At 29.9% G+C, this 20827-nt stretch overlaps 3 protein-coding genes across 3 annotated transcripts; all 3 read right to left on the bottom strand.

Annotated features, from left to right (window-relative positions):
• Positions 1-325: 325 nt before the first annotated feature.
• On the bottom strand, positions 326-3434 carry LOC145974382 (odorant receptor 4-like). Its single transcript, XM_083104191.1, has 4 exons — positions 3276-3434; positions 1993-2467; positions 762-992; positions 326-666 (listed from the first exon to the last, which is right to left on the bottom strand). Exons 1-4 carry the CDS (start codon positions 3414-3416, stop codon positions 326-328), a joined length of 1188 nt encoding a protein of 395 aa, XP_082960317.1. The 5' UTR covers positions 3417-3434.
• A 741-nt stretch (positions 3435-4175) lies between these two features.
• LOC145974177 (uncharacterized) lies at positions 4176-10611 on the bottom strand. The gene is made up of 8 exons (XM_083104002.1): positions 10510-10611; positions 9070-9538; positions 8222-8452; positions 7851-8128; positions 6622-6810; positions 5294-5768; positions 4614-4844; positions 4176-4516 (listed from the first exon to the last, which is right to left on the bottom strand). The coding sequence occupies exons 1-8, from the start codon at positions 10609-10611 to the stop codon at positions 4176-4178; spliced, it is 2316 nt and encodes a 771-aa protein (XP_082960128.1).
• A 733-nt stretch (positions 10612-11344) lies between these two features.
• On the bottom strand, positions 11345-20152 carry LOC145974212 (uncharacterized). Its single transcript, XM_083104024.1, has 8 exons — positions 20020-20152; positions 18606-19080; positions 17785-18015; positions 17411-17688; positions 16478-16666; positions 15124-15592; positions 11786-12016; positions 11345-11685 (listed from the first exon to the last, which is right to left on the bottom strand). The coding sequence occupies exons 1-8, from the start codon at positions 20119-20121 to the stop codon at positions 11345-11347; spliced, it is 2316 nt and encodes a 771-aa protein (XP_082960150.1). The 5' UTR covers positions 20122-20152.
• Between the last annotated feature and the right edge of the window lie 675 nt (positions 20153-20827).

Genomic DNA, 20827 nt, shown 5'->3' with positions numbered 1-20827 from the left:
AGTGAAAATATGTGAGCAAATAATTATTGTCCTTTATTCTACAACAAAAGCTGATAAAGTTTTCTGCGATGCTGCTAAGTAATTTTACTGTGAGAAAATGTTTAAATATAATAATGAATTAATACTAATTTAAAATATATCTATTTTATTAATATCGTATAAAAATATTAATTTGACATAAGCAGAATATTGTGGGTATAAAGTTTATTAACATTATACTTTAACGAACACTTTTCTTTTTGTAATCTATTTTGAATACATTACATATTTCTATTTAAAATTAAATATTTATAGTTTTCATAGATCTCTTTTCGCAACTAACTTTTTACACTTCAAGAATTATACGAAGTACAGACAAGTATGAAAAAGAGGTTTTTAAAATGCTCACATAAGTTGACAGATTGATTACGATAAAATTTCCAGCTTGCAATGCAACAGGAGATTTCGTCTGCATAAGAATGAAGATTACGTTTCTTGCTAATTTTTTAGGAAAACTATACCATGTACTTTGATAAATAGAGAGCCCTATTTCTTCCATTTCAGATTTTAAATAATTCCCGATAAAACTATACAATGCTAGTTGTGTCAGAAAGCCACTCAGTGCAAATAATTTATTTCCTACCATAATAGTATTATTGGCTTTCAACGCTAAAATAAGCTCAAATCCTAAAAAAATTTTCGTTTGCTGAACGTAAATCTTCTTGTTATGAATAAGTAATTTATATATTTTTCTGAATAATCATGAGTGACACAATAATTACCCATTATACATAATAATATACTGATAATACATAGTTCTATCAACAATACGAAACTGATCAAATCTGCAAGTTCCCTGGTCAGCGATATCAGGTCTTGATGTCTTTGAATTAGAGCGTTGAAACGATCATATATTCGTGGGCTTGTGACATCAAAGTTGATAAAATGGATTCTCAGAATATTTACTTGACCACAAACATGTAATGTAATGTTGAGAAACAATGCGTCGTTACCTTCGGGAAATCGATGCATAGAAATATCTTATATTACATTGATATAACAAAACAATACTTATTATTTTATTGTACTTAAACTATTTTCTGTAATTTAAAAATATATACAAATATATATCAAATATAACATTGTTCTTATATTTAATTTTTATATTTAACATTAGGCATTGCGTAAGCTGTAAAAGTTTTCGAAATTAAAAGATTTTTTTATAAATGATATAATGAAACATATAGGACACCATAATGTGAAATTATTATTTATTTGTTAATTATTATCGTTTAATAAAAGAAACCAATAAAAGAATTTTGCATCCAATGTGCCTAATTAAAAGAACTGAATTTTAATGTATCTTGCAACATCTGAATGAAACAGTTTACCATGAAACTGTGCAAACTGCCTTATACCTTTGCATTGTTATAAAAAAAATAGAATAGTGTATAATAATCACAAATTTATTAAAAATTTTTATGTATGTATAATATTCTTATCAATAAAAATACTTTTATTTTAAAAATATTGAAAATGTCAGACTCGAAAATATTAAAATTAAACATATATAATAAGTTGGTTTAATGGCAATGCGAGTCAAATGTCAATTATACAGTTATTTATTGTATAAAAACAAATACGAAAATAATAGATACAGTAAAAAGTTTTCGACCCTATTTTTTGGCCATCTTCAGCGCAAATATAATGATTAAACAAGGAAATAACAAAGGCTTTACATAATCGGAGTCAAAATTAAGTTAAAATTGAATGATTCGGTGTCTCATTTTGACGAATGTCTGTAATGAAATCAATTCAAAATTCGTCAATGAATAAATTAGATTAAAAAAAAAATCAAGAACACAAATTGAAATAATTTAAATAAATAACATAAACTAAAGGTAGAATTAAATAAAATTAAAATTAAACTAAACTACTTTTATTTTAATTTTGGGGGATGGAGATGAGACATAACTAAAAACATAATACAAAATATTAGTTAATAATAATTACCAATGTTAGCTGTAGTCGCTAATATCATTACAGCAGTTTCGACGAGACACCAGATTTTATACATACTTGGTGGAAAATTAAAATATTCCAGAGCACATCTTGATGGTATAACGTATTCTAGTGTCGTATCTTCGTTTGTTATGTTACTTTGATTATTTATGTCATAATCCAAAATAGGAATTATCCCATATATTAGACAACAAAAGTAATCCATGGCGAATAAGGAAGAGAAAAGAACCCTTGATATAAAAGCGTGTCTTCTCATAATGTCACGATCCTTTGTACTGTCAATCGTAAGATAATCGTTTAAAGCAGAGTTGTAATTGATAATTAAACTATTTGGATATATGCGAAACCATGTTATTTTCAGTACACAGAGCATTCCGGCACAGATCATCATCAGACAATCTATATTTTGGTTTACGTCAGTACAACCCAAGTACATTTCCATAGAAGGCAAGATCACAATTAGACTCTGTTGACATTTCCCCATATATAATGTTTCATATTCAAAAAATATTTATTACACAACTCAATAAATATTTACTAATAAATATTTCAATTCAAATACAAAAACTACACACACTTTCTCACTCTCACCCTTCTCCCTCCCACGTTTGCTTAATCTCTCAATTGTCACTATTTCACTCTATAAAACACGAAATAAAACAAGTACTTTTTTTCGATACTAATTTTTACACTCATAGTATTAAACATAAATATGTGAATATATAAAATTCTTATATAAATAGATAATTTGTTTATATCAAAATTTGAAGCATACAAAAAATACAATAAAATTTAATATTATTCAGAATTTACATTACAGAAGTGACATTTTATAATACATTATTATTTTTTTCACATATACGATTGTTATGAAATAAGGAGTGCAGTGCATAATGTTTCGCGTGAAGAATCATGTCACCATATCATTTTTACTTATGATTAAAGGAAACTAATTATATACATAAATAATAAAATTTAAAACAGAAAAGTTTCTTATTGTTAAGTTATTTTTTTCAACGACTTACAATCCTGCTGATTTATCTAAATTTATCTAATGATTCTGTTATTTAGAAAGTTATTACTCATCTAAAGAGTTATTACAGTTGATAAAAACATTTCATCAGAGATTGTATTACCAAAAAATAATAATAAAATCTTAATATTCTCCTCCGTTAAATCAAAGTTTTCTACAGGGCGTTGTATTACCAACATAGAATTCATAATTGTGTTTGCACATTCGCGAATGTGACAATGATCTTCTAAAAGATACTTACCGCACAAAAAGTACCTAATGCACAACGCAACAACGAATAAATGTCATAAACTTGAAGTGGCCATACGCCGATAGGCCACGTAGTCAACTTGAAAGGAGTCATCGCGTATGCGATATCATCCTTCCATCGTACATTGGCCATTATCGAGATAATGGCTCTATCTGATGCCAATAACCGATGATCCGTCTGCTATATCGATACAACCGTAATTCCAACTCATTCTTTATTCATTATGAAACATGCTTGTATACATGCTTATTAGATTACCTCTTGAAGCATTATGACTAAATGCAAATATAACTACGCACTTACTTAAATTGTCGTTGAGTAAAAATTCATACGATACATTTTCTAAAATTGTTAACGTTCTATTGAACATCTATTTCTATTGAACGGAATTATGTGCGCGCGTTTTGCTTACTTATATATTCGCCCATTGTACATTTTATTTCGATATAATAGACTAACAACAAATATACCTAATATTAATTCAATAAGTTCAAAAGTTAAAATATGTGAGCAAATTAGTGTCCTTTATTCTACAAGCCAACAAAATTAGCTGATGGTCTTTTGCGTTGCTGCTAAGTAATTCTACACTAAGTAATTTTAAGTAATTCTGTGTGAAAAAATGTCTAAATATAATAATATATTAATGGAGAGAGTAACTTCAAGATATATGTGTATATTATTGTTATTGATTATTGTATTAACGTTATTGATATTGTATTTTTGATATGATATAGGAAAAATTAACTTGGTAAACAGACTACTGTTGAATAAATTATATTTAACATTTCTACGTGCTAGTTCTATTTTGAAAGCTTTATATATTGTTGTATTTCGAACTTATCAAATATTTACAGTTTGCACAGATTTCTTTTACTCTTCGCACTTTATACTTCACACTCCAAGCATAATACGAAGTACAGATAAGTACGAAAAAGAAGTTTTTAAAATGCTCACATAAGTTGACAAATTGACTATAATGAAATTTCCAGCTTGTAACGTGACAGGAGATTTTATCTGCGTAAGAATAAAGACTACGTTTTTTGTCAATTTCCTAGGAAAACTGTACCAGGCACTTTGATAAATAGAAATTCCTATCTCCTCCATTTCAGATTTCAAATAATTCCCGATAAAACTATACAATGTTAGTTGTGTCAGGACACCACTCAGTGCCATTGAACTTTTTCCTATCATAACAGTGTTGTTGACCTTCAACGCTAAAATAAGCTGAAATCCTGAAAAGAATATTTGTCTACTGATTGGAAATCTTTTCTTATTAATACATAATTTATATATTTTTCTGAACGATTATATAAGTCATATGATATTTACCCATTATGCATAATAATATGCTGATAATAAATAGTTCTATCAGCAATACGAAACTGATGAGATCTGAAAGTTCCCTGGCCAATGTTATCAGGTCTTGATGCCTTTGAATTAGTGCGTTAAAACGATAATAAATTCGCGGACTTGTGACATCAAAGTTGATAAAATGGATTTTCAGAATGTTTACTTGACCACAAACATGTAATGTAATATTCAGGAACAATGCGTCGTTACCTTTGGAAAATCGATGCACAGATATGTTTTATTGCATTAATATACTTATTATTTTATTGTATTTAAACTATTTTTTATATCTTAAAAATATATGTCTTTTAAAAATATATATCTCAATTACTAAATATAAATTAATATTGTTTTTATATTTAGTTTATATATTTAATATTATGCATTGCATAAGTCTTAATAATCTAATGTGGCTAATTAGAAGAACTGATTTTTAATGTATCTAGCAACATCGGATTGAAACAGTTTGTCGTGAAATTATGCAAACTAGCTTATATCTTTGCATTGTTATCCAAAAATAGAATAGTGCGTAAGTAGTCACAAATTTGATCAAATCTTTATGCATTTGAATAATATCTTTATCAATAAAAATATCTTATTTTAATTCTGGGAACGGATAGAGATAAGACATAAAATAACTACAAAATATTAATAATTACCAAGATTAGCTGTAGTCGCTAGTATCATTATAACAGTTTCGACGAGACAGCAGATTTTATATATGCTTGTTGGAAAATTAAAATATTCCAGAGCGCATCTTGATGGTATAACGTATTCTAGTGTCGCATCTTCGTTTGTTATGTTATTCCGATTATTTATATCATAATCCAAAATAGGAACTATGCCATATGTTAGACAACAAAAATAAGCAATGGCCAATAAGGAAGAACAAAGGATCCTTCCTATAAAAGCATGTTTTCGCATAATATTCCGGTCCTTGGTGTTGTCAATCGTTAAATAATCGTTTAGAGCAGAGTTGTAATTGATAATTAAACTATTTGCATTTATGCGGAACCATGTGATCTTCAGCGCACCGAGAATTCCGCAACAGATTATCATCAAACAGTCTATGTTTTGCTCTACATCAGTGCAGCCCATGTATATCTCCATAGAAGGCAAGATCACAATTAGGCTCTGTTGATACATTTCCCCATAAAATGTCCCATGCTCAGAAAATACACATTTCATTTCTAACTTGAATAAATATTTACTAATTAATATTTCTGTTTAAATACAAATACTACACACAAATTCTCACTCTAACGCGTCTTCTCTCGCCCACTCTTGTTCAATTTCTCTCAATTATCTCTATCTATTTCATTCTATAAAATATGAAATAAAACAAATGTTTTCTTTCAACGACAATTTTTGGATTCATAATATTACACATATATAGTATTAAACATTAATTTATGAAATTATTATTTATATAGACGTACATTCAATTTTAAGCAATCCTTTAATATTAAAATTAAAAAAATTTATTATTAAATGTATACTATTAAAATATATATGTGACAAAAATTATATAAATAGACAATTTCTTTGTATCAAATAATATAAAGTATACATAAAATATAACAAACTTTTTATTTAGAATTTATATATGTGACATTTTATAATATGTTATCTATTTTGTTTCACATGCGATCGTTATGCTAGAATTATGATATATGAAGTTCAGTGCATAATATTTCTCGTAAAGAATCATATCATTTTTACCTATGATTAAAGAAAATTATATAGATAAATAATAAAATTTAAAACAGAAAATTCATGCTGATTAAAAACTTATCTAAAGTGTTATTACAGTTGTCAAAAACATTTTACCAAAAATTGTGTTACCAAAAATTAATTATATAAAATCTTGATTATTTCTCGTTACATCAATATTTTTTCCAGGGCATTGCAATATCAATGTAGAAAATATTCATCGTTGTCTTTGAACATCCACGAATGTTTCAATGATCTTGCAAGAGGTACTTACCGCACAAAAGGTGCCTAAGACAGAGCGCAATAACGAATAAATGTCATAAACTTGAAGTGGCCATACGCCGATAGGCCATGTAATCAATTTAAAAGGAGTCATCGCGTATGCGATATCATCCTTCCATCGTTCTCTCGCCATTATCGAGATAATGGCTCTATCTGATGACAATAACCGATGATCCGTCTGCTATATCGATACAACCATAATTCCAACTCATTCTTTATTCATTATGAAACATGCTTGTACACATGTTTATTAGATTACCTCTATACTCTTGAAGCATTATGACTAAATGCAAATATAACTGCGCACTTACGTAAAATTGTTGTTGAGTAAAAATTCATACGATACATTTTCTAAAATTGTTAACGTCCTATTGAACATCTATTTCTATTGAACGGAATTATGTGCGCGCGTTTTGCTTACTTATATATCCGCTCATTGTACATTTTATTTCGATATAACTAAGACTAACAACAAATATACATAATATAGATTCAATATGTTCAAAAGTGAAAATATGTTTTCGAAACAATTATGTGTTTTCTTTACACCAATCGATTCCTCTCATTATTTTGTACATAAAAGTATTAAGGTAAGGTAATCGAAAAATGAATATTTTACTAGATATTTTATGGTTTATGTAAAATTAAGAAATTATTTCAAGCCTTATAACTCGAAAAGTACTTGATGAAAAAATACTTTATTATAGTGTTTTGGAAAGCTCTCGACATAAGATATAAGAATATGCAATAAAAAATAGGTAGTTCCATTTAAGAAATTAAAGGTGTCCTTGACCTCACCTTAACGATGCCATCCAAGGTCAAACCAATGACACCATCTTATGTTCCCGTCAAAACCATACAATTTTTGTTGAAAACGTTTTTCTCTAAAATGCTTAGTTTTTGAAAGAAAAGGGGTGTACGGGTGGTCTAGGACACCCTGTATATTATTGTTATTGATTATTGTGTTAACGTTATTGATATTGTATTTTTGATGTTATATAGGAAAAATTAACTTGGTAAACAGACTACTGTTGAATAAATTATATTTAACATTTCTGCGTACAGTTCTATTTTGAAAGCTTTATATATTATTGTACTTCGAACTTATCAAATATTTACAGTTTGCACAGATTTCTTTTACTCTTCGCACTTTATACTTCACACTCCAAGCATAATACGAAGTACAGATAAGTACGAAAAAGAAGTTTTTAAAATGCTCACATAAGTTGACAAATTGACTATAATGAAATTTCCAGCTTGTAACGTGACAGGAGATTTTATTTGCATAAGAATAAAGATTACGTTTTTTGTCAATGTCCTAGGAAAACTGTACCAAGTACTTTGATAAATAGAAATTCCTATCTCCTCCATTTCAGATTTCAGATAATTTCCGATAAAACTATACAGCGATAGTTGTAACAAAAAGAGACTCAGTGCTACTAAACTCTTTCCTACCATTGTGACGTTTTTGACTTTCAATGCGAAGATAAACAGAAATCCTGAAAAATGAATATTTGATTGCTGAAATTTTTGCATGAATTTATAATTCACATATTTTGCTGAATTATAAATAAATTATACATAATATTCACCCATTATACATAATAATATGCTAATAATGAATAATTCTATCAGCAATACGAAACTTATCAAATTGGCAAGTTCCCTGGTCAGCGTTATCAGGTAACGATGTCTTTCAATTAGTGCATTGAAACGATCGCAGATTCGCGGACTTGTGTCATCAAAGTTAATGAAGCGAATCCTCAGAATCTTTATTTGGCCATAAACATGTAATGTAATGTTGAGAAACACCGCGTCGTTACCTTTGGGAAACACATTGAGGCACCGAACCATCTTATTGCACTGATTACAAAACAGATATGTATCAAAAACAATATGTATCACGAAATATAGGAAATATTATTGCTCTTATATTTAATATACAATAAATATCTACTTTTTTGTGATACATATAACTTAATTAAAAATATAATAATTTAAAATCATTAGATATGTACTTGAAGTTAATGCATTTGTATATATATGTTACATAACATGTATAAGGCGAAAAAAATTTCGAAAATTAAAAAATTTTTTCTTTTATACAAACAGTAATGAGACATGACGAATCCGTGCAATTATTATCTATTATTTAATAAAATAAAATTCATGTAATTTAATAAGCTTGACAGAGAATTCGGTGGTTTTAATTCTCGGACTCTCTCAGTGACACAGTCTGCCGTGAAACCACGTACTGTCACACCTTTGTATTATTTGTCCATAATAAATAGGAAAGTGTATAATATTAATGAAATTATTAAAAATTTTTATATAAATAAAAAATGATATATCCTCTTCAATAAAAATATTTTTATTTCTAAGTAATCCTGGAAGAAGGAGTGAGATATAAAATACCTATGAAATATTAGTCACATATTACCAAAATTAGTCGTAGAAGCCAACATTACTAAAACAGTTTCGACCAGACAGAAGATTTTATACATGCTTGTTGGAAAATATTTCAGAGTGCATCTTGATGGTATAATGTATTCCAGTGTTATATCTTCGTTTGTTATATTAATCCGATTACTTATGTTGTAATTCAAAATAGGGACTATTCCAAACATTAGACAACCAAAGTAAGCAAAAATTAGTAAGGAGGAGAAAATAGTCCTTCCTATAAAAGCATGTTTTCGCATAATATCGCGCTCTTTTGTGTCGTCAATCGTCTGATAATCACGTAGAGCAGAATTGTAATTGATAATTAAATTATTTGCATAAATGCGGAACCATGTCGTCTTCAGCACACCGAGAAATCCGCAACAGATTAACATTAGGCAATCTATGTTCTGCCCCACGTCAGTACAGCCCATGTAAATCTCCATAGAGGGCAAGATCGCAACTAGGCACTGTTGATATATTTCCCCACATTATTATGTTTCGTGGACAGAAAAAATATATTTTACTTCAATGAATTTTCACCAATGAATATTTCTATATAAATACGAATGGTACACATACTATCTCACTCTCGCTCTTCTCCTTTTCATGATCAATATCTTTCAATTAATCTCTTGGTTAAAACATGATATAAATAAAATGTCTTTTTTCAAAAATAATCTAAGGATCTAAAGTATTGTACATACAAAATATTAAATGTGTAAATTTGATATATATGTGTATTTATATATATATATATATATATATATATATATATATATATATATTTGTATATTTAATTTTATATAATCCTTAAATATATTAAAATAACGCAAAATTGTATATTATTAGAATAATATATGTGTTACACAATTTATATAAACAGAAAATTATTATATGACCAAATATAAAACACACAACAAACTACAACAAAATTTATTATATTTTCATAGAGTTTATGTGACATTTTATAAGATATAATTTATTTTGTTTCACATTTATTTCACATACAATCATTATGATGATATATACGATCATTATTGATGAAATTATGAAAGAAATAGTGCAAATGTATAATATTTCTCGCAAAAAATCATATCATTTTTATACTTATTTATAAAATAATATATGATATTATTTTTATGGATAAAGAGAGATATATAGATAAATAATAAAATTTCAAACAGAAAACCCTTTTATTGTTAAAATCTTTCAATCTGACTGACAATCGTGCTGATTTAAAACTCTATCGTTATTACAGCTATCAAAAACGTTTCCTCAAAAAATGCGTTACCGAAAAAATTAATAATATAAAATCTTGATATTCTCATCGTTACGTCGAAAATTCCTCCAAAGCGCATTGCAATATCAATGTAAAAAATATTTATGGTTGTCTTTAACGTTCGCAAATGTATCAAATGATCTTGCAAAAGATACTTACCGCACAAAAGATGCATAAGACACAACGCAATAACGAATAAATGCTATAAACTTGAAGTGGCCATACGCCTAGAGGCCACGTAATCAACTTGAAAGGAGTCATCGCGTATGCGATATCATCCTTCCATCGTTCACTTGCCATTGTCGAGATAATGGTTCTAACTGATGCCAATAATCGATGATCCGTCTGCTATATCGATGCAACCATAATTCCAACTCATTTTTTATTCAATATAAAACATCCTGTTGTTGGTCTGTCTCTATACTTTCAAAACATTATGACTAGTTGGAAATATAACTAGGCTTTCATATAAAATTATCCTTGAGCAAAAATTCATATGATACATTTTCTAAATTGTTACCTTCCATTGAAAACTATTTCTTTCGTTAAGCGGAATCATGTGCGTTTTACTTGTTTATGCGCACATTGTATTTCATTTTATTTCGATATTCGTGTTTGACTAACATTAAATATATCTAGAATAAAGATCTTTCCATTTGTTCAGCAGTGAAAATATCAGCAAATAAGTTGTTCTTTTTAATTTTACAGACAACAATAACTGCTGAATAATTACGCTATGCGACTAATTCTACGCATGTGCGAAAATGTCTAAATATAATAGTGCATTAGTAATTTCAAGTATATGTGTATATTATTGATAAGGTATAAAAATTGATTTGACGCAAATAAATTATTGTAGGTAATAAGTTTATTAAAATTACATTTTAATTAATATTTTTCTTTATGTATTCTATTTTGAGATTTTATATTCTAGTATTTGGAATGTATTCAATATTTATAGTTCGCACATATTTCTTTTATTAGCAGTTTACTTTCACACTCCGAGAGTTATACGAAGTACAGACAAATACGAAAAAGAGCTCTTTAAAATGCCTACGTAAGTTGATAGATTAATAACAATGAAATTTCCAGCTTGCAGTGCGATTGGAGATTTTGTCTGCAAAAGAATAAAGTTTACGTTTCTTGCTAATTTTTTAGGAAAATTGTACCAAGTACTTTGATAAATAGAGAGCCCTATTTCTTCCATTTCAGATTTCAGATAATTCCCGATAAAACTATACAATGTTAGTTGTGTCAAGAATAAAATCTGTACCACTAAACTCTTTCCTATCATAGCGGTGTCATTGACTTTCAACGCGTAAATAAATTGAAATCCTGAAAAGAATATTTGTTTGCTGTTTGGAAATCTTTTCCTATGAATACCTATATAACTTACATATGTATTTCACTGAACAATAAGTCACATGATATTCACCCATTATACATAATAATATGCTAATAATGAATAATTCTATCAGCAATACGAAACTTATCAAATTGGCTAGTTTCCTGGTCAGCGTTAGCAGGTAACGATGTCTTTCAATTAGTGCGTTGAAACGATCGCAGATTCGCGGACTTGTGTCATCAAAGTTAATGAAGCGAATCCTCAGAATCTTTATTTGGCCACAAACATGTAATGTAATGTTGAGAAACAACGCGTCGTTACCTTTAGGAAACACATTGATGCACCGAACCATCTTATTGCACTGATTACAAAACAGATATGTATCAAAAAAGATATGTATCACAAAATATAGGAAATATTATTGCTCTTATATTTAATATACAATAAATATCTACTTTTTTGTGATACATATTATTTAATTAAAAATATAATAATTTAAAGTCATTAGATGTATACTTGAAATTAATGCATTTGTATACAGGGAGTCATGGAAATTTTAGCCCATACGAAGTAAGGAGGTAGATTGGCTCAAATTAAGAAGGAAGGACTTGTACTGTTTTGTGATATTCGCAATAATTAACGAAAAATTAAATAAAGAATATCGGCCAATCTGCGTGAGTAGAAGCGCGCGGCGACGAGAGTCGTCCCACTGTAATCCTATACTAGGCGCGCGGCGAAGCGATGGGCGGATCGCTCTCCGAGACATGATGGTGGCGTGCGATATATCGCAATACCGCGCCGAAAAATGACCCGTCCTTTTAGAGGCGAGAAAATGATGCGCTATCATTTCCACACCACCTTGCGGTAGATAGCATGGTGCGCTTTTTTTATAGTGGTTTCCCCCATAGGCCTATTCCACTCTCAATTTAAATATTTGTGAAAATTGTTCAAAATTTTACTGTACGCTGAATGTATCGTAAATATAAAAAATTGATGATAACAGTACTTTCACAAAAATTGATCCGTGGTTGAAAATCCCTCGATAAAATGTGTTGCACACGTTGGTAATGATACGGACGTAATCCATTACACGTAAAGCGTGATGTACTGCGTATCGCGAAAAATCAAATTCGTGTGCCACATGACGCACGCTAGTTCCAGGATTTTCATAAAATGCTTCCAGAATCCTTTCTTCATCTCGTACACGAAGACGCACTGCTGGACCGGTTATCCCGATATTATGCACGATACCCAGTTTTACATAATTATTGCACAACTCGTAAAACTGTACGTTCACTTGGCTCTCGTGCACGCCCGGAAAATCATTCCACGTAAATTACGGCCGCGCGATAAGCATTTTCTCCCGCTAGCCCGTATATTCCTGCAGAATACACTTCATTTTCACTTAATTTACTACGCAAACATAAGATTTTTACTAAAACCGTCTGAGCTCTCGCAGGCTGTTGCCAGAGTGCATACGCCAGCAGCACGCAACTACAGCTGAGCGGACATGCGAGTGTAAGCGTACGTGTGAGCTCGGCGCCTGCGCATTATGATTACACTCACATGTCCGCTTAGCTGTTGCATGCTGCTGGCGTATGCACTCTGGCAACAGCCTGCGAGAGCTGAGACAGTTTTAGTAAAAATCATGTGTTCGCGTAATAAATTAACAGTGAAAATGAAGTGTACTCTGCAGGAATATACGGATATGATTGTGGCATACGGGCTAGCGGGAGAAAATACTTATCGCGCGGCCGCAATTTACGTGGAATGATTTCCCGGGCGTGCACGAAAATTAAGTGGACGTACAATATTACGTGTTGTGCAATAATTATGTGAAACTGGGTGTCGTGCATAATATCGGGATAACCGGTTTAGCAGTGCGTCTTCGTGTACGAGATGAAGAAAGGATTCTGGAAGCATTTTATGAAAATCCTGGAACTAGCGTGCGTCATGTGGCACACGAATTTGGTTTTTCGCGATACGCAGTACATCACGCTTTACGTGTAATGGATTACGTCCGTATCATTACCAACTTGTGCAACACATTTTATCGAGGGATTTTCAACCACGGATCAATTTTTGTGAAGGTACTGTCATCATCAATTTTTTACATTTACGATACATTCAGCGTACAGTAAAATTTTGAACAATTTTCACAAATATTTAAATTGAGAGTGGAATAGGCCTATGGGGGAAACCACTATAAAAAAAGCGCACCATGCTATCTACCGCAAGGTGGTGTGGAAATGATAGCGCATCATTTTCTCGCCACTAAAAGGACGGGTCACTTTTCGGCGCGGTATTGCGATATATCGCACGCCACTATCATGTCTCGGAGAGCGATCCGCTCATCGCTTCGCCGCGCGCCTAGTATAGGATTACAGTGGGACGACTCTCGTCGCCGCGCGCTTCTACTCACGCAGATTGGCCGATATTCTTTATTTAATTTTTCGTTAATTATTGCGAATATCACAAAACAGTACAAGTCCTTCCTTCTTAATTTGAGCTAATCTATCTCCTTACTTCATATGGGCTAAAATTTCCATGACTCCCTGTATATGTAACATAACATGTATAAACCGAAAAAAATTTCGAAAATTTAAAGTTTCTTTTTATACAAACAGTAATGAGATGATGAATCCGTACAATTATTATCTATTATTTAATAAAATAAAATTCATGTAATTTAATAAGCTTGATAGAGAATTCGGTGGATTTAATTCTCGGACTCTCTCAGTGACACAGTCTGCCGTGAAACCACATACTGTTACGCCTTTGTATTATTTGTCCATAATAAATAGGAAAGTGTATAATATTAATAAAATTATTTTAAAAATCTTTATACAGGGTGTCATGAAAGTGATCATAATTTTAAAAAATTAAGGTAGATTGGTTCAAAGTTAGAAGAAAAGTCGTGTACAGTTATGCAATATTCGCAATAATTAACGAGAAATAAATTAAAGAAAATCGGCTATGTGCGTGGCTAGAAGTGCGTGGCGGTGAAGGCGGTCTCACTGTAACATAATGGCGGCGCGCGGCGAAACGGTGATTGGGGAGGGGAGGAGCGATGAGTGTGTAGACGCGCGGCGAAGGCTCTTCCCCTCTCCAATCACTGCTTCGCCGCGCGCCGCCATTATGTTACAATGAGACCGCCTTCACCGCCACGCACTTCTAGCCACGCGCATTGGCCGATCTTCTTTAATTTATTTCTCGTTAATTATTGCGAATATTGCATAACTGTACAAGACTTTTCTTCTAACTTTGAGCCAATCTACCTTAATTTTTTAAAATTATGATCACTTTCATGACACCCCGTATAAATAAAAAATGATATATTTTTTCCAATAAAAAAATTTTTATTTCTAAGTAATCCTAGAAGAAGGGGTGAGATGTAAAATACCTATGAAATATTAGTTACATATTACCAAAATTAGTCGTAGAAGCCAACGTTATTAAAACAGTTTCGATCAGACAAAAGATGTTGTACATGCTTGTTGGAAAATATTTCAGAGCGCATCTTGATGGTATAACGTATTCCAGTGTCATATCTTCGTTTGTCATATTAATCTGATTACTTATGTTGTAATTCAAAATAGGAACTATTCCAAACATTAGACAACCAAAGTAAGCAAAAATTAGTAAGGAGGAGAAAAGAGTCCTTCCTATAAAAGCATGTTTTCGCATAATATCGCGCTCTTTTATGTCGTCAATCGTCTGATAATCACGTAGAGCAGAATTGTAATTGATAATTAAACTATTTGCATAAATGCGGAACCATGTCGTCTTCAGCACACCGAGAAATCCGCAACAGATTAACATTAGGCAATCTATGTTCTGCCCTACGTCAGTACAGCCCATGTATAGCTCCATAGAGGGCAAAATCGCAACTAGGGACTGTTGATATATTTCCCCACATATTATGTTTCGTGGACAGAAAAAATATATTTTACTTCAATGAATTTTCACTAAAGAATATTTCTATATAAATGCGAATGCTACACACACTATCTCACTCTCGCTCTTCTCCTTTTCTTGCTTAATATTATTTTAATTTGTTTTTATTTCATTAAAACATGATATAAATAAAGTATCTTTTTTTAAAAAATAATCTAAGGATGTAAAGTATTGTACATACAAAATATTAATCATAAATGTGTAAAAATTATATATATATGTATGTATGTATATGTAATTTTATATAATACTTAAGTATATTAAAATAATGCAAAATTGTATATTATTTTAGAATAATATATATATTACAAAATTTATATGAACAGAAAATTATTATGTGAGAAAATATAAAACACACAACAAAATATACAACAAAATTTAATATTATCGTTAGAGTTTATGTGATTTTTATAAAATATAATTTATTTTATTTTACATACGATCATTATATTGAAATTATGAAAGAAATGTGCAAATGTATAATATTTCTCGTAAAAATGTCATCATATCATTTTTATACACGAGTAAAGAAAAAGATATATGTATAGATAAATAATAAAATTTAAAACACAGGGAACTCTTTTATTTGTTAAAATCTGACTGACAATCGTGCTGATTTACAATTCATTAATTGTATTATTAAAAGCTATCAAAAATGTTTCACCAAAAAATGCGTCACCGAAAAAATTAATAATATAAAATTTTGATATTCTCATCGTTACGTCGAAGATTTCTTCAGAGCGTTGCAATATTAATGTAAAAAATATTCATGGTTGTCTTTAAACATTCGCAAATGTATCAAATGATCTTGCAAGAGATACTTACCGCACAAAAAGTGCATAAGACACAACGCAATAACGAATAAATGTTATAAACTTGAAGTGGCCATACGCCTAGAGGCCACGTAATCAACTTGAGAGGAGTCATCGCGTATGCGATATCATCCTTCCACCGTTCACTTGCCATTGTCGATATAATGAGTCTAACTGATGCCAATAACCGATGATCCGTTCGCTATATCGACACAACATAAGAATTCCAACTCATTCTTTATTCATTATGAAACATGCTTGTATACATGCTTATCAGACTGCCTCTATACTCTTGAAGCATTATGACCAAATGCAAATATAACTACGCACTTACGTAAAATTGTTATTGAGTAAAAAATTCATACGATACATTTTCTAAAATTGTTAACGTCCTGTTGAACATCTGTTACTATTGAACGGAATTATGTGCGCGCGTTTTGTTTACTTATACTCGCACATTGTAATACATTTGATCTTGATATTCGATTAATAAGCTACAAGTCTGCCTAGCAATGTCAGATTATACAATATGTGCAAAAGTAAAAATATGAGCAAATAACATGCTTTTCTTTATTCTACAGATCAACAAAATTAACTGGTGAAGAATTACGCGATACGGCTAAGTAATGCTACATATGAGAAAATGTTTAAATATAATGATGCATTAGTAATAATTTAAAATATGTGTATTATATTATTGATATCATATGTAAATTGATTTTTCACAAATAGACAGTTGTGAGTAATAATTTTATTAAAATTACATCTTAATAAACACTTTTCTCCATGTATTCTATTTTGAAATCAATATATTACGATATTTGGAATGTATTCAGTATTCATAGTTCGCGCGCATATATTTCTTTTATTTGTAGCTTACTTTTCATACTCCGACAATTATACGAAGTACAGACAAGTATGAAAAAGAGCTTTTTAAAATGCTCACGTAAGTTGACAGATTGACAATGATGAAATTTCCAGCTTGCAAGGCGACTGGAGATTTTGTCTGCAAAAGAATGAAGATTACGTTTCTTGCTAATTTTTTAGGAAAACTGTACCAAGCACTTTGATAAATAGAGAGTCCTATCTCTTCCATTTGAGATTTCAGATAATTCCCGATAAAACTATACAGTGTTAGTTGTGTCAGGAATAACATTTGTACCACTAAACTTTTTCCTATCATAACAGTATTATTGATTTTCAACGCGTAAATAAATTGAAATCCTGAAAAAAATATTTGTTTGCTGATTGGAAATCTTTTCTTATAAATATGTAACTTACATATGTATTTCACTGAACAATAAATCACATGATATTCACCCATTATGCATAATAATATGCTGATAATGAATAGTTCTATCAGCAATACGAAACTTATTAAATTGGCAAGTTCCCTGGCCAGCGTTATCAGATAACGGTGTCTTTCAACTAGCACGTTGAAACGATCGTAGATTCGCGGACTTGTGACATCGAAGTTAATGAAGCGGATCCTTAGAATGTTTACTTGGCCACAAATATGTAATGTAATGTTAAGAAACAACGCATCGTTACCTTTGAGAAACATATTGATGCACTTAATTATTTTATAGCATTAATATTTAAGACACTTATTAGTACTCCTATGTATTTAAATTATTATTATATTAATCAGGAGATATATACTACAAAATTTAGTAAATATCATTGTTCTTATATTTAATAATTATATATAACATAACATGTATATGCTGTAAAAAATTTCGAAAATTTAGTTTTTTTTTTTCAAAAGAAATAGCAAATTTTTTTCAAAGAAGTAATAGTAAGGCACATGATGAGACTGTCATTTATACAAAATATTATCATTTAATAAAAATTCTATTTTAATGTGCCTGATAGAAAATTTAGTGATTTTAATGTATCTCTTAAATACATCTCACAAGCAGTGGAATATATTTTCAAGAAACCACGCAAGTTGTAACGCCTTTGCATTGTTTGTCCAAAATAAAAAGAAAAGAAAGAAAAGTGCATAATATTAATAAAATCATTAAAAATTTTTATATAAATAAAATAATATCTCTTCCAATTAAATAAAATTATTTTTAAGTAAATCTAGGAGAGAGAATAAGACATAAAATACATATAAAATATTAGTTACATATTACCAAGATTAGTTGTAGACGCCAATATCATTACAACAGTTTCGATCAGACAGAAGATTTTATACATGCTCGATGGAAAATTAAAATATTTCAGAGCACATCTTGATGGTAAAGCGTATTCCAGTATCATATCTTCGTTTGTTATATTAATCTGATCACTTATATCGTAATTCAAAATCGGAATTATCCCATATATTAGACAACAAAAATAAGTAAGGATCAGTAGAGAAGAGCAGAGAATCCTCCCTACAGAAGCATGTTTTCGCATAATGTCCCGGTCCTTAGTATTGTCAATCGTAAGATAATCGTTTAGGGCAGAGTTGTAATTGATAATTAAACTATTTGCATAAATGCGGAACCATGTGATCTTCAGCGCACCGAGAAATCCGCAACAAATTATCATCAAACAGTCTATGTTTTGTTCTACATCAGTACAGCCCATATATATCTCCATGGAAGGCAAGATCACAACTAAACTCTGTTAATACATTTCCCGATATATAATGTTTCATACTCAGAAAATATATATTTTATTCCTAACTCAATAAATATTTAATAATAAATATTTCTATTTAAATGCAAATGCTACACACACTTTCTCACTCTCACGCGTCTTCTCTCTCTCCCACTTTTGCTCTATTTCTTTCAATTTTTGCCTCTGTCTATTTCATTCTATAAAATACGAAATAAAAGAAGCATTTTTTTACATTAAATTTTAGACTCATAGTATTATACATAGTATTAAACATAAATTTGTGAACTTGCGATACTATATATATTTAATTTTATGCAATCTTTAAATATTAAAGTAACGCAAATATGTGTGTTATTAAAATAATGTATACGTAACAAAACTTATATAACAAACGTATATAACTTATATAACATATATGTAACAAAACTTAAATAGAAAATTTCTTTGAAATCTCTATTTCTTTGAAATTTCTATCAAAATATGAAGTTGAATTTATGTGATACCTTGTAACATATTATTTATATTGATTTCACATGCAAATCTTATGAAGATAGAATGTTAGATAGAATTATGAAATAAGGAATGCAGTGCGTAGTATTTTTAGTAAAAAATCACATCATTTTTACACATAATTATAAAAAGACATAATAAAGACATAATAATAAAATTTCAAGCAAAGAACTTGTTAAAATTTTTTAACAACTTACGTGTTGAGTTACAATTCATTTAAGATGTTATTACAGCTGGCAAAATTATTTTACCAAAAATTGAGTTCGCAAAAATTAAATAATATAAAATTAAATAATATAAAATCTCGATCTTGATATTATCTTTCGTTACATCAAGGATTTCTCCAGATTGCTCCATTATCAATGTAGAAAATAATCATGGTTGTCTTTAAACATTCGCGAATGTGTCAATGATCTTCCAAGAGATACTTACCGCACAAAAAGTGCCTAAGATACAACGCAATAACGAATAAATGTCATAAACTTGAAGTGGCCATACGCCTATAGGCCACGTAATCAACTTGAATGGAGTCATCGCGTATGCAAAATCATCCTTCCACCGTTCACTTGCCATTGTCAAGATAATGGTTCTAACTGATACCAATAACCGTTGATTCCCTCGGTATATCGACAACACAGGAATTCTGATTCATTTTTTATTCAACATAAAACGTTCTTGCATATATGCTTATCAGTCTGCCTCTATACTCTTAAAACATTATGAGTAATTGGAAATGTAACCAGGCTCTTACGCGGAATTGTCGTTGAGTAAAAATTTATATGATATATTTTCTAAATTGTTACTGTCCATCGAGCAACTATTTCTTTTATTGATCGGAATCATATGCGTTTTGCTTACCTATATACAGGCACATTGTATTACATTTTATCTCGTTATTCGCTAGACTAACAATAAATATACTTAATAGTTAAATATACTTATTAGTTCAATACGTTTAAAAGTGAAAATATGAACAAATAACATTACTTTCTTTATTGTACAGACTAACCAAATCAACTGATGAAGAATTAACCGGCACAGCTAAGTAATTTTACACTAAGCAATCCTAAGTAATGTTAAAAAATGTCTATAAATATAGTAATGCAGTAATAATAATTTGAAGTATGTGTATTTTATTGATATTACACAAGAAATATTAACTTGGCTCAAACAGAATATTTTAGGTAATAATTTATATAATTAACAAACTTCATGTATTTCTACTTTGAAAACATTATAT

Source organism: Camponotus vicinus, unplaced genomic scaffold (assembly GCF_025532165.1).
Source record: "Camponotus vicinus isolate PSW18456_S1 unplaced genomic scaffold, iyCamVici1.0 SCAF_1, whole genome shotgun sequence".
Taxonomy (NCBI): Eukaryota; Metazoa; Arthropoda; class Insecta; order Hymenoptera; family Formicidae; genus Camponotus; species Camponotus vicinus.
Note: the sequence above shows the minus strand (reverse complement) of the source record. Positions and strands in the feature narration are given on the sequence as shown.

Bases quoted from the DNA above. Each gene is read 5' to 3' on its own strand.
- LOC145974382 (XM_083104191.1), bottom strand. From the start codon at position 3,416: ATGGCCAATGTACGATGGAAGGATGATATCGCATACGCGATGACTCCT. The intron at 2,468-3,275 runs GTAAGTATCTTT...AAATGTCAACAG, and splicing joins CATTAGGTACTTTTTGTGCG to AGTCTAATTGTGATCTTGCC. The intron at 667-761 runs GTAATTATTGTG...AAATTTTTTTAG, and splicing joins TATATTATTATGTATAATGG to GATTTGAGCTTATTTTAGCG.
- LOC145974177 (XM_083104002.1), bottom strand. From the start codon at position 10,611: ATGACTCCTTTCAAGTTGATTACGTGGCCTCTAGGCGTATGGCCACTT. The intron at 8,453-9,069 runs GTAATATGTGAC...TGTTTCCCAAAG, and splicing joins GGCTTCTACGACTAATTTTG to GTAACGACGCGGTGTTTCTC. The intron at 5,769-6,621 runs GTAAGTACCTCT...ATGTATCAACAG, and splicing joins TCTTAGGCACCTTTTGTGCG to AGCCTAATTGTGATCTTGCC.
- LOC145974212 (XM_083104024.1), bottom strand. From the start codon at position 20,121: ATGACTCCATTCAAGTTGATTACGTGGCCTATAGGCGTATGGCCACTT. The intron at 17,689-17,784 runs GTGAATATCATG...TATTTTTTTCAG, and splicing joins CATATTATTATGCATAATGG to GATTTCAATTTATTTACGCG. The intron at 16,667-17,410 runs GTGAGCATTTTA...GTGTCGATATAG, and splicing joins TTGTCAATCTGTCAACTTAC to CGAACGGATCATCGGTTATT.